Source organism: Lissotriton vulgaris, chromosome 1_1 (assembly GCF_964263255.1).
Source record: "Lissotriton vulgaris chromosome 1_1, aLisVul1.2, whole genome shotgun sequence".
NCBI classification, from domain to species: domain Eukaryota; kingdom Metazoa; phylum Chordata; class Amphibia; order Caudata; family Salamandridae; genus Lissotriton; species Lissotriton vulgaris.
This window is the reverse complement of record NC_141685.1, coordinates 418,502,143-418,514,395: the sequence shown is the minus strand read 5'-3', so window position 1 is coordinate 418,514,395 and position 12,253 is coordinate 418,502,143. Positions and strand designations below refer to the sequence as shown.

Sequence of the window (12,253 nt, the reverse complement as noted above, 5' to 3'; positions counted from 1 at the left end):
ATCTTTGTTCTTTTTCCAGGAGCTTCTGTTCTAAATTGTCACAGTGTGTCATATGTTCTAACACTACCCATTGCATGTCATTTGGGGTGTGTTTTTTTTAATTAAAGTGCGCCGTCCAGTGGCACCTGATGTTGCTACGGTGCTCACATATTCTTGTGCTGATCTTTCTAGTAGTCATGTCTACATAGTGTCGGTTACAGCTACATGTGATCATGTATATCATCCCTGAGCTGTTGCATGTGGTGAACTTTCTTAATTCCCAAGTTGTTCCTGTGTTGAAAGTCCCCTTCTTCGTAGTAGCCGTTAGGTGGCACACACTGCAGTTGCCACATGGGAGATGGCCTGTGGGTAACATTCTGATTACCTGTTGGTTGTTCTTGAGTTGGGATTTTGGGTGAGTGTGTACTAATAGGATGGCCCAGAGGTTCTTGCCTCTTCTATGTGAGAACACGGGGTAGTGGGATATTTAGTTTCCCACTGTTAAGGATGCTCCAGTGCTATCTTACTATCTTAGAGACTTTATCAGATGCTATGTTAAATGTTGTCATACAGATAGATCTTTTGTCTTTTTCTCTGTCCTCTTTTTCATATGTTTCCAGAAGAGCGTCCCTGTAATTATTGGCTGCTCTTTCCTTTGTTATATTGATGGTCTTAACACTATTTTCTTTTCCGGAGTTTTTCGGATAGGTCTTTTGCCTGTATTTCATAATCCCTTATTTCTGAGCAATTCCTCCTGAGCCGGAGAAATTTACCAAAATTGAGGTTTTCTTTCATGAGGCGAGGGTGAAAACTGTCATAAAGTAGTAGGCAGTTCTTGGCAGTGGGTTTAAAGTGTGTGGTAGTCTTAAGAGTCCCTTCTTGCGCATAGATGTTGAGATCTAGGAAACACCAATTCTGATCTGTTCATGATGTGCGTGAATTTTAGGAATGGGTCATGTAGAATGAGCCATTGGAGGAACTTGTTTGCTTCAGATTCGTCGCTTTTCCATTCCATGAGGACATCGTCAATGTACCTCTTCCATTCCAGTATTTTTTTCTCGGTATGGGTTATTGTCTGACAAAATCTTGTGTTCTTCTAAGTGGTAAACGTACAATCCCGCCACACTTGGAGCAAAGGTACTCCAATGCTGGTCCCATGTCATTGTTTGAACGGGATGTCCTCAAAATGAAAAAAATTCTCAGTCAAAGCCCATTTGCAGCAAACAAGGACTATATGTTGTGGTGTGTGGTAGGGCCATTCTGCTTCATATAGGGTTTCCTCTAGGATATCTAGGGTTTCTTTGTGTGGTAAGCTCTTATATAGGCTCTCTACATCTAAGCCAACGAGGACGTTGAATGCAGGGTCAAAGTTAAAATCCTTGAGTAGGCAAAGTACTGCTTGTGTATCCTTTAAATATGTATTTTTTTGTATCAGGAGGAGAAGAAAGGCATCTGCAAATTTTGAAAGTGGTTCTAGGATGGATCTGATACCAGAAACAATGAGACATTCTGGGGGATTTTCAAACGACTTATGAATTTTTGGGATAGTATAGAAAATAGGACACGACTGGTTGGGTATTGCTCATGAATTCTCCTTCATTCTTAGGAACCCAATCATGTGTTAAAGCTTCTTCAATCATTCTGGTAATCCCAATTCGTAATCGTTCTGTGTTTTTTTTATTGCGTTCCTAATTTCTTCCGTCTGACAGGAGCCTCAGGTATTCACTTTGGTATGTCTCAGGCTTTATTGTGATATCCCTGTTGTTGATCAATTCTTTGATGGCTTCTTGTTACTTCTTGGTGGTATCATGAAATGTTTTCATGGTTCTTAGATCCATCTCTCCTATTTCTTTTAGAACCGCCTTTGCAAAGCCTAATAGTTCTACCGGTAGTGTGACTGATGACGTGTAAATGTAGATTTCGTATATAAGCCAGTGTCACTTCTTTGAACTTCCAGAGTTGGTTTGTTCTCAAAAAACACCTGTAGCTTAATTTTCCTTATGAATTTATTCAGCTCACAGCTGAGCAAGAACTTATCTAAAGTTGGTGTAGGTACAAAACTGAGTCCTTTTTCTAGGACCATCAGTTGTGTTGTTGACACGATTGTTCCCAATAGGTTTACTACTTAGCTGGGTTGTTGCTGGTTGACGGATAGTTTGGTGGGCCCATACCCCTCGTGTTCATCCTTATTTGTTCTAGGGGTTGTGCCTATTGCACTTGTTGCCCTCTCTTGGTTTTTCCTCTTTGTATGCCTTTGCCTCATCCTAAAAAAGGAACTGATGATCCTGCGTGATCTTGCTGTGGGCCTGTTTCCCAATAAGGCTATGGTTGTGGTTGGTATTGTGGGGGGCCCATGCACACATCCTCACAAATGAGATGCCTACAAAATGACACAATAGCTGCATCATTGTGCTTATTTTTTGCCATGCTACACGGCATCTTTTGAAAAGTGTGACCTATTGTCTTTGCCAATGCTTGGTTAAGTGTGTTTCAGACCAGGGAGTAGTCCCCAGGACCCCGGCATATCCCTCAACAAACTTTGTAGGTCAAATCCTACCAGACAGATCAGCTGTCTCATTTGAAAAGGGATCCTGGGGGCATTCTAAATGCTTTTTGGGAATACATTCCACACATTGCTTACTATTGGCTTTGTGGTATGTAACTTACATGTGATTGCTTTCTATTTGCTGGCTTTATTTGTTTTATTCTGTCCAGCATGTCTTTGTCCCTCCCGTCGAGCATAGCCTGTTTACCATCACCTTATGTATTGTTTCACAATTGCCTACTTTCTGTAAACAGGCCTTCAAATGGTAGTCTTATCTTGGCACAATTGATGTGCATTCAAAGACAGAGGTCAAATGCTAGGCTCTGTCTTCTGAGGGAGCTTGGTGTTTAATTTCCTTTCTCTGACTTAAAAGTGTGACGATTTACATGACAAACCTGCTGGGTACCCATGTGAAAGGAAAGGCTGCGGGATGTTGTTTTTCCTAGCACAAAACAACATTTGAAAATCTGTAAATTAACTGTGCAACGTACCAGAATTAGGAAAGCACAAATGAAACAATTTTTTGTGATTCTGAAGTGCGGTGGAAACAAATATTTTAAAATGATAAAAACAAATCAATACACTTGGTGATGCTATTTTCACACATTATTGTTTGTGCACTTTATAGTCCCCTATACGCACTGCCACTTCACTCTATGACACTTGATCTCACTCTATGCCAGTCCACTCTACTCTACTCCACTGTACCCACTATACCCACTCTACTCCCCTCTACACTACTCCAGTCTATGTCACTCCACTATAGGCCACTTCACTGTATGCCACTCTACAATACTCCACCCTACGACACCCTACTCCACTCCACTCTTTGCCACTCTATGCCACTTCTACTCTACTCTGCACCAATCCATGACACTTAACTCTAAAACACTCCATGCCATTCCACTCTACAACACTCCACTCCAATCTATGACACTCCACTCTAAGACACTCTACTCATTCCACTCTGTGACACTCTACTCCACTCCACTCTTTGACACTCTATGCCACTTCAATGTAGGGGACTCAACTCTATGACACTCCACGACACTCCACTAACACTATTCTACTACATGACACCTCACTCTACGACACTTCAATCTATAAAATTCTATGGCACCCCACTCCACTGTACAACACTCCACTCCACGATACTCCACTCCACGATACTCCGCTCTAGTCAATTCTACTCCATTGCACTCCACAACACTTTATTCCACTCTACACCACTCCACTCTATGGGCCCGATTCACAGAATCGACCCCACTACGCTCTCCAACCTTCGCCCCATCTCGTTGCTCCCACTACTGTTCAAACTGACCGACGCTGCAGTAAATAAACAGTTGACTAAACATCTAGAGGAAAACCACCTATTTCATCCTAACCAGGCTGGTTTCAGGGCCAAACACTCCATGGAGTCAGCCCTCCTACATACTGTAGAGACCCTCAAGATAGCACTGGACCAAGGGAAAAAGGCCGTCCTGATCCTGCTCGACCTGTCGGCGGCCTTTGACACGGTCTCACACCCCGTGTTGATAGGCCGCCTGACAGAGTTAGGGCTAGCAGGAACCGCCCTCGAATGGCTTAAAAACTTCCTAAGCCATAGGAGGCAAGTCACCATGCTAGGAAACTACTGCTCGGATGAAAAAACCATAAAAACAGGGGTACCACAAGGCTCAATCCTGAGCCCGGTTTTGTTCAACCTTTATATGACCCCCCTGATTGAACTCATCACATCCTTTAACATCAGCACGATATCTTACGCTGACGACACCCAGCTCATCCTAGTACTGGATAACAACTCTTCTAAAGCGGAGGAAAATTTAAGAAACTGTCTGACGGCAACCTTTGAATGGATGCGAACGCACCATCTCAAATGTAATTCAGGTAAAACTGAAATCCTCCCTTTTGGCCAAAACAACCTTTTTTCCCCCACCAATTGGTGGCCCCAAGACGCCGAAATCCCACCAAACACCATCACGTCGGCCCGCAACCTTGGGATAAGGTTTGATGAAGCCTTATCCTTTAAGCAACAAGCAGGTACAGTGGCAGGGTCCTGCTTCAATATCATCAAAGGTCTTAGAAGGTTCTTCGACCTCCTTCCCCTAACAGCTAGAAAGACTGTGGCAGTAGGCCTCATCACATCCCGCTTAGACTACTGCAATAGCATCTATGCAGGCTCAAACAGAGCCGTCCTGCACAAGCTGCAGATGGTTCAAAACGCCGCCGCCCGCCTGGTGCTAAGACTACCCAGGAAATCATCTGCCTCAAAAGCACTCAAAACCCTGCACTGGTTACCCATCCACAAAAGAGTGCTATTTAAAATCCTGCTCATCACGTTCAGAGCCTACCACCAGTCGGGACCGACATACCTGTCCCAAAGGTTTGGAAGATACACTCCCTCACGGTCACTCAGATCATCCAACCTAAACCTACTCGCAGTTCCCAAATTCAGACTAACCACAAAAGGTGGAAAATCCATCGGAGTACTTGGAGCCAAAGCCTGGAACAAGCTCCCACCACAAATGCGCTTGATCCATTCCGAAAAACTGTTTCGCAAAACGCTCAAAACATGGATCTTCAAAACCGAAGACTCACTCTGCTTGGCGTTAATCTAACCCTACACTTTATTCATAGACCAGGATCTATGAATATGATCTACCTTAAGCAGCATCCCCCCTTCTTCTTTTTCGGGACAGTGATGTCTAGCGCCAAGATGCTCCCTGGAGTGTAAGTGCGCTCTATAAAAGCCTATTCACATTCACATTCACAGAATGAACTTAAGACTCAATCCTAAATTTACTACTATTTTGGTATTCACAGAATGCACTTACTACTTTTGGTATTCACAGAAATTAGGATTTTGTCTTAAGTTTGTCTTAAGACAGCCTTAAAACAGACTTAAGACAGACTTAAGACAAAATCCTAACTTCTGTGAATACCAAAAGTAGTAAGTGCATTCTGTGAATACCAGAATAGTAGTAAGTTTAGGATTGAGTCTTAAGTTCATTCTGTGAATCGGGCCCTATGACACTCTACACGTCAATCTATGACACTCCACTCTAAGGCACTCCATGCAATGCCACTCCGCTATATGGCCCTTTACACTACACCACTCTACTCGACAGCACTCCAATGTATGGTACTACACTCTACTCCACTCTATGATACTTTACTTCACTCTAAGCTATTCCACTCTTCACCACTCCATAACACTCCACTCTACGCCATTCTACTCCACTCTGTCACTCTACTCAACTCCACTCCACTCTACAATACTATACTCTTCTCCATTTTAATCCACACCATGACACTCTACGCCCCTCCACTCTATAACACAACACTCTTCCACACTCTACTCCATTCTACGCCAATCCAGTTCACGCCACTCCACTGTACACCCCTCCGGTACTCCACTCTATGACACTCTGCTCCACTTTAAGACACTTTATTCCACTCAATGCCATTTTATTACACTGCAAGCCACTCTATGCCACTTATTCTAAGCACTCTCCGCCACTCTGCAAAACTCTACTCTAGAATATTTCACTCTACAAAACTCACCTCCATGAGACTCCACTCTATGACACTCTACTCCATTCCACTCCACTGTACAAAATTCTACTCCACTCCATGCCACTTCACTCTAGGCCACTCTTTTCAACTCTACTCCACTCTTCTCTACAAACCTCCACTCTACGACCCTCCATGACACTCTATTTCCTACACACTATGACAGTCAACTGTTTGACATTAAACTCAATGCCACTCCATGGCACTCTACACCAGTCCACTCTACAACACTCTATACCACTTCAACCTATGACACTGTATTCAAAATTACTCCACTCGTTGCCACTCCACACCCCTCCACCCAACATTATACTCTACAACATGACACTCAACTCCACTGCACGCCACTCTACTCTACAACACTCCATTCCATTCTATGCCACTACACTCCAATCTATGCCACTTCACTCCACTGCACTCTCGAGCATCCACCCTATGACACTCTATGGCGCTCCATGACATTCTACTCCACTTTACCAGAGTCCACTCTAATCCAGTATCCACCACTCCACTCTATGCCATGCCACTCTATGCCACCCCACTCTATGACATTTTAGGACACTATTCTCCAATCTATGCCACTCCACTCTACACCACTCCATTCAACGACACTCTACACCACTCCATGCCACTCCACTCTGCTCCGCTCTATGCCATTCTAATCTGACACTCTACTTCACTCTACGACACTTTACTCCACGACACTGTACTCTAATTCATGGTATGCCACTCTACATTACTCCACCGTCCACCCCTCCACTTCACTTCACTCTACGTCACTTCAATCTATGACACTCTATGCCCCCCTATGCCACCTGTTGTACCTTGATCTCCTTGTCTTGGTGCTCAGCCTGTATGAATGTGTATTGGAATGTTTGAATGTTGATGTGATAACACCACCCTATGCCATGCCACTCCATACCACTCCATGCCACTCTCCTCTACAACACAAACTTGTAGCCATAATGAACAGCAGCCATGTTGGTGTACAGCATGACAAAAACACACTGGCAAAGCCAATAGCTCTTGCATAGGAAAGATGTATTGGCTTTGCCACTGCTTGTTTTTCCATTCCCTTTGTGAATGGGTTAACACTCCAAATCCAAGAAGTCGCATACTTTTATATATTTTGCAGCTGGATTTGGGATGCAAAACACTAGTGCAATGCATACCATATGGGTATTTTGAGAGGCCGCCTAGAACACGGTCCTTCCAAATAGTGATTTATTGTGGGATCAGAATCCTGGTTTAGAAGCTGATAAAAGTTTAGGCTCCTGAAATTGGCTTGGTACATCCACAACAATCATTTTGCGGTTGCAAACTCCGTACTTGGAACGTTTTTTATCGTAAAAATGCTTTGCACGCGGCACGCCTGTCTCTTGGTCTCAAACAAAGCCCCTCACAAACGCACACCTATACAGACTATCTACCACACAGTCTGTCCCTCACACACACAAAGAGAAGTCTCTCAGGGTCTCCCTCACAAACATGCAGTCACACAATCTCTCACATAAACACCACTGTCTGTCCCACAAACCACACACAGGGCCCGATTCACAGAACTAATTTAAGACAAAATCCTAAACTTACTTCTTTTGGTATTCACAGAAGTTAGGATTTTGCCCTAAGTTTGTCTTAAGACAGACTTAAAACAGACTTAAGACAAAATCCTAACTTAAGTCTGTTTTAAGACAAACTTAAGACAAAATCCTAACTTCTGTGAATACCAAAAGTAGTAAGTTTAGGATTTTGTCTTAAATTAGTACTGTGAATCTGACTTCCAGTCTCTTTCACACTCAGAAATACACACAGTTCCTTGAATCGGACACATCCCAGAAGCTCTCGCAAATGTTGCAGTTGTTGTAGAAAGAGTTTAGGTGCTGTCACTGCTCCATAGCTGTCAGTGCTGACAAGATTAATGACTTAACCCGTTCACTCCATACCATGACTTTAGATGTGGGTGAAATGACCGTCCCTGAAAAGGTCAGGGTTGTTTATAGTTGGCGTAATAATGTTGTTTGCAGCCAGTCTGCATTGCATGAACTTTCACCCGCATTATAAAGAACTCAACTCAAATACAAGGCCGGGAGCAAGGCCGCGTTTCGTGTTCGCTCCCCACACGGGGAGTGTGTCTGGTACAACACGCTACACACAGTGTGTCATAGTGAAAAAGATGGCAAGTTATGGCTGTTCTTGTTTCACGACACACAGGAACTGCATTTGGCGGTTTTTCTTTGTGGGCCTCCTGGAATGGGGAAAGGGCTTTGCTTAGTTACGGATTAGAATGCATACCCAAAATACCACAAACTTTATGGAACCGGGAAAGAAATACATTCACTGCTGACGCTGTAACAAGAAGGGGTAAATGAGGACTGTGCACGAAATAGATGTGCTATAACATTTGGCTTGTGTGCTAGTAGTGCTGACACCTACAAGCGGTGTCTATACGCCGTGCTGATTCAATGCTGCAATGCACTCTTTGACTATTCATTACATCCTTCGGAGAGGGTTTGGCGCAGGGGCCAGAGCTGCAGACTCAGGAGCTGTGGATCCGGGTTCGAGCCTCAGTTGGGGAAGGGCAACATCCTGTGACTCTGGGTAAATCAGTTTACTCCCTGTGGACAGCGCCTGGATACCCTCTGGGGTGATAAGCCGCTCTATAAAAATCTGCAAGCTTAAACTGCTTCAGTTACAAAGCGCTCTTCGCCTATTCATTACTACAATTCTCTCTTCGCTGATTCGGTGAACTTTTGCTAATTCAGTGCTACAATACAGGTCTCGCGATTCATGATATAATAGTCTGTAACAAAAAAACGACGCAGTCACAGAAGTAATACCCCGGTGAATAGGAACAACAAGCGCTTCAAGCTTAGGCCCCAGAGCGCCCTCCCGCTCACCGTGTACCTCTGACTCGGACCTTTTCCCACACGAGGATATATTTATCCATCTGTAACTCATCCGCCACTCTCCTCCAGGCATTCTGGGAACGCAATGTCACCCGGGACCAGCTGTGCCCTGCCTGGCAGGCTCACAATTCAAGTCCAAGAGGAAGTGTTCTGCAGCCACTACAAACAACTGCATAATGCTGTACAGGCAGAAGTGTGTGCTTGGGTAACAACAAGCGCACCTTTTGTTGTGTCCAATACTGACCTGCTAGATTTTGTCGGGATTTAAGCTTATGTGTCGCTGTTCCAAAAAGCACACACTGGCTCTGCAGAAGGGGCTGCACATCGCGGGTGTGCGCTGCCCGCAGCTGTAGTAAGACTGTGAAAAGTAAGTGCCAAAGAAGTGCCTTCACTGTGCACACAAAACTATATTACAAAGAATTGTAACTTGAGGGTCACTCAAGGATCTCCGCAACAAAAACAGTAAGCCACTGAGCTAGCTTCATGAAATACAAATCCGTGACCTGCATGTTATGCGCTGCTCTTTGCGGCAGGTGCACTAACCCTGTATGCTATTTGATGATGAGTCAAACCCGTGGGTAGACTGCACATACATCTCTCTAGCTTGCACACACCTTTCTTACTGCTATAACACACTAGAACGCAACGTTCTAGGCAGCAGATGCGTTAATCCCGTAAATGTCTGAAAAGACAGTGTGTGCCCTTTTAAAAATCCAGAACAGACTTACGATCAGAAGTGTCCTTGTCGTTTTCTTTAAGGTCAGTTTAAACCCCAAAAAATGCATAACTTGACTGTTATGTGAATTTGCCCCTTATTACTGCCACATATGCAGCACCCCCAATTTATGGAATCGCAAAGCATTATTTCCCTTTCCTGCAATCACAATCACCAAAGTACAACTACTTCTATTCATCCAATCAACGCACTTCAGGGGAAAGCACGTGTAGGGCCGGCTTTTAAATGGCAAGACGAGAACACGTTCATATGGCGTTAAAGTTGAAAATCACGCTGAAGCTTACTCAACACTGCCAATATTTATGTCGTGCAGAGAACCTCGAGCATAATCACTGGCACCCCCCAACCCCCCCCCCCCCCCCCCCTCCCAGAACACTCTTCTGAAGTATCACACCAGTTTCACACAAAAACGCATTTGTTACTTACACACCAACAGTGTCCAACATTGTTAAAAATTACTGAGGTACTGCACTGTTTCACAAGTGCAAATCTCACAACATTAATGTATAAATGTAATAAATACGATAGTATAATGAAGCTATGCCTTAGGCATGAAAGAAATGCATTTGGAGAAGCAATCTCGCCCAGTGGCTTAACGCTAAATGATGCCCCACCTGCAGAATGTAATGACTGGCCCAAAGCCTCCTACATCTCACAGATGTTATTTGACTTTGGCCGGAATGACCCCCCCCCCCACCCCCCCCCCCCCGCCCCACCCCGAAGGATTGAGAGCTTCTGAGGTGGTGCCCTACCCCATCGCCCCCCAGGGCTGGTTGTAACCCATACTCCGTTGTTAGCATCCCAAATAACTTTTAGAAGAAAAAAACTGCATCCAATAAATTGCCAGTAATAACCAACGCTTCAGAAATGCCGGACGAAAGGACACACGCACTTGCTCTCTGCCCTATGTTTTGCAATCGTGGTACATATAACTCGGTGCATGACCCACGACGTCTATCTGAACGGACAGAAGATACACATTTTCCATTGGAACCGTGGAATTCATTTGATTATTCTTTCTTGCATTAAGGTGCAGTGTGGAAACCACGGGTAAAATTGGGGGTGAAAAGAAGGCTGCCTCCTGCCGCGCTCCCTGCCAGCATCCAGAGCTCCATTTGCCTCTCGCCTTTTTACCGACACCTGCCCACGCCCCCAGCGCATGGAAATATCTATTCTCCAAGCCAGCTGCGCCTCGGCTACCTGAACCCCACAGGTTTACCAGCTCACGCGGGCTACGGCTTCTGCGTAAGGTGCGTCGCAGTTAGAGAATCAGCCCGTCCCCCGCCACCGGCTACGCGATGGTGCCAGGGACACTTCACAGAGCCAGGCGCAAACAGGAGGAAATGCTACTCAGCTTTTCACTTTGCCGAAGGTACCGACTCCCAGGGTGTCTCCGAGCAGGTAGTGCCCAATCTTCACCCTCCCGTCGTGCTTCTGCTTCTCAGCCATCTTTCCGTTCCGCCTGTCCTGTTCGGTGTACCCAGCATGCAGCGGGGCGGGCAGAGGGAATGCCAGGCTGTCCGCTGATGCTCTCACCGGGGGCGCTCGGACGCTGTGGCAGTGGGTGCTGCAGACGGCGAACTCACTCTGTCCGCTTCTTATCAGCGCTGCCGCGGCTGTAGCCTGCAATGTTGTGCAATCAAGCCTCATTCGCGCCGGGACTCCCACTGAAGCAAAACACCAACCCGCAGTGTTTGTCAACATTAAAAGTTTCAGTGATAGGGCTTGTGCGAGACACGTGTAGAGCTGATCTCAGGGTAGCCTTATGGACGCCGCATACCCGCATCTTCAGTGTTATCTGGGGGCTATCTCCTACTTCAAGCCGAAACTTGTGAGGCAGCTTTTACATTTTAGGAATGCTAGACTTACAGACTCTCCCTGACATAGGTTTCTAAATGATATATGTTTGCAGGGCAGGGCTGTTTTATCCAAGGGATGTTTGAGGGTTCTGCTGATGCCTATTTCAATAAGGAGTGGATTACATATTTAACTGCCAGCCGTTCATGTTTTCCCATTGCTCTAGAAGGCATGTGCACTTGAACATTGAACAGAGAAACCCGTTTACTTCTTGACATCTATAAAGAGAGGAATACAGAATAAAATGCATTAAGCATACGTTTTTTGAGCATACGTGTTATAGTGACACCTGTTTTCACAGCGATTCTACTGCACAGAACTTGCATGGAAAGTGTTGTATACAAAATACGTTATTTGTGTTATTATGATAACTGAAGCTTGTTTTCCTAATCAATCAATCAATCAATCAAGAGTATTTGTAAATCGCGCTACTCACCCGCTAGGGTCTCAAGGCGCTGGGAAGGGGGGGGGGGTTTGGGGGGGGGGGTTTTGTTGCTACTGCTCGAAAAGCCAGGTCTTGAGTTGCTTCCTGAAGGAGAGATGGTCCTGGGTGAGTCGTAGGTGGGTTGGGAGGGTGTTCCAGGTCTTGGCCGCCAGGTAGGTGAAGGATCTTCCTCCGGTGGTGGTTCTGCGGATCCGTGGGACGGTGGCGAGGGC

At 45.3% G+C, this 12,253-nt stretch overlaps 1 protein-coding gene across 1 annotated transcript in view; it reads right to left on the bottom strand.

Annotated features, from left to right (window-relative positions):
* Positions 1-11,402, bottom strand: part of PRKAA2 (protein kinase AMP-activated catalytic subunit alpha 2) — a 260,253-nt gene extending 248,851 nt beyond the window's left edge. Inside the window, exon 1 of the mRNA XM_086952736.1 lies at positions 11,095-11,402. Within this exon, the coding sequence (XP_086808862.1) occupies positions 11,095-11,389 (295 nt within the window). The 5' untranslated portion in view covers positions 11,390-11,402. The remainder of the gene's footprint in view (positions 1-11,094) is intronic.
* Between the last annotated feature and the right edge of the window lie 851 nt (positions 11,403-12,253).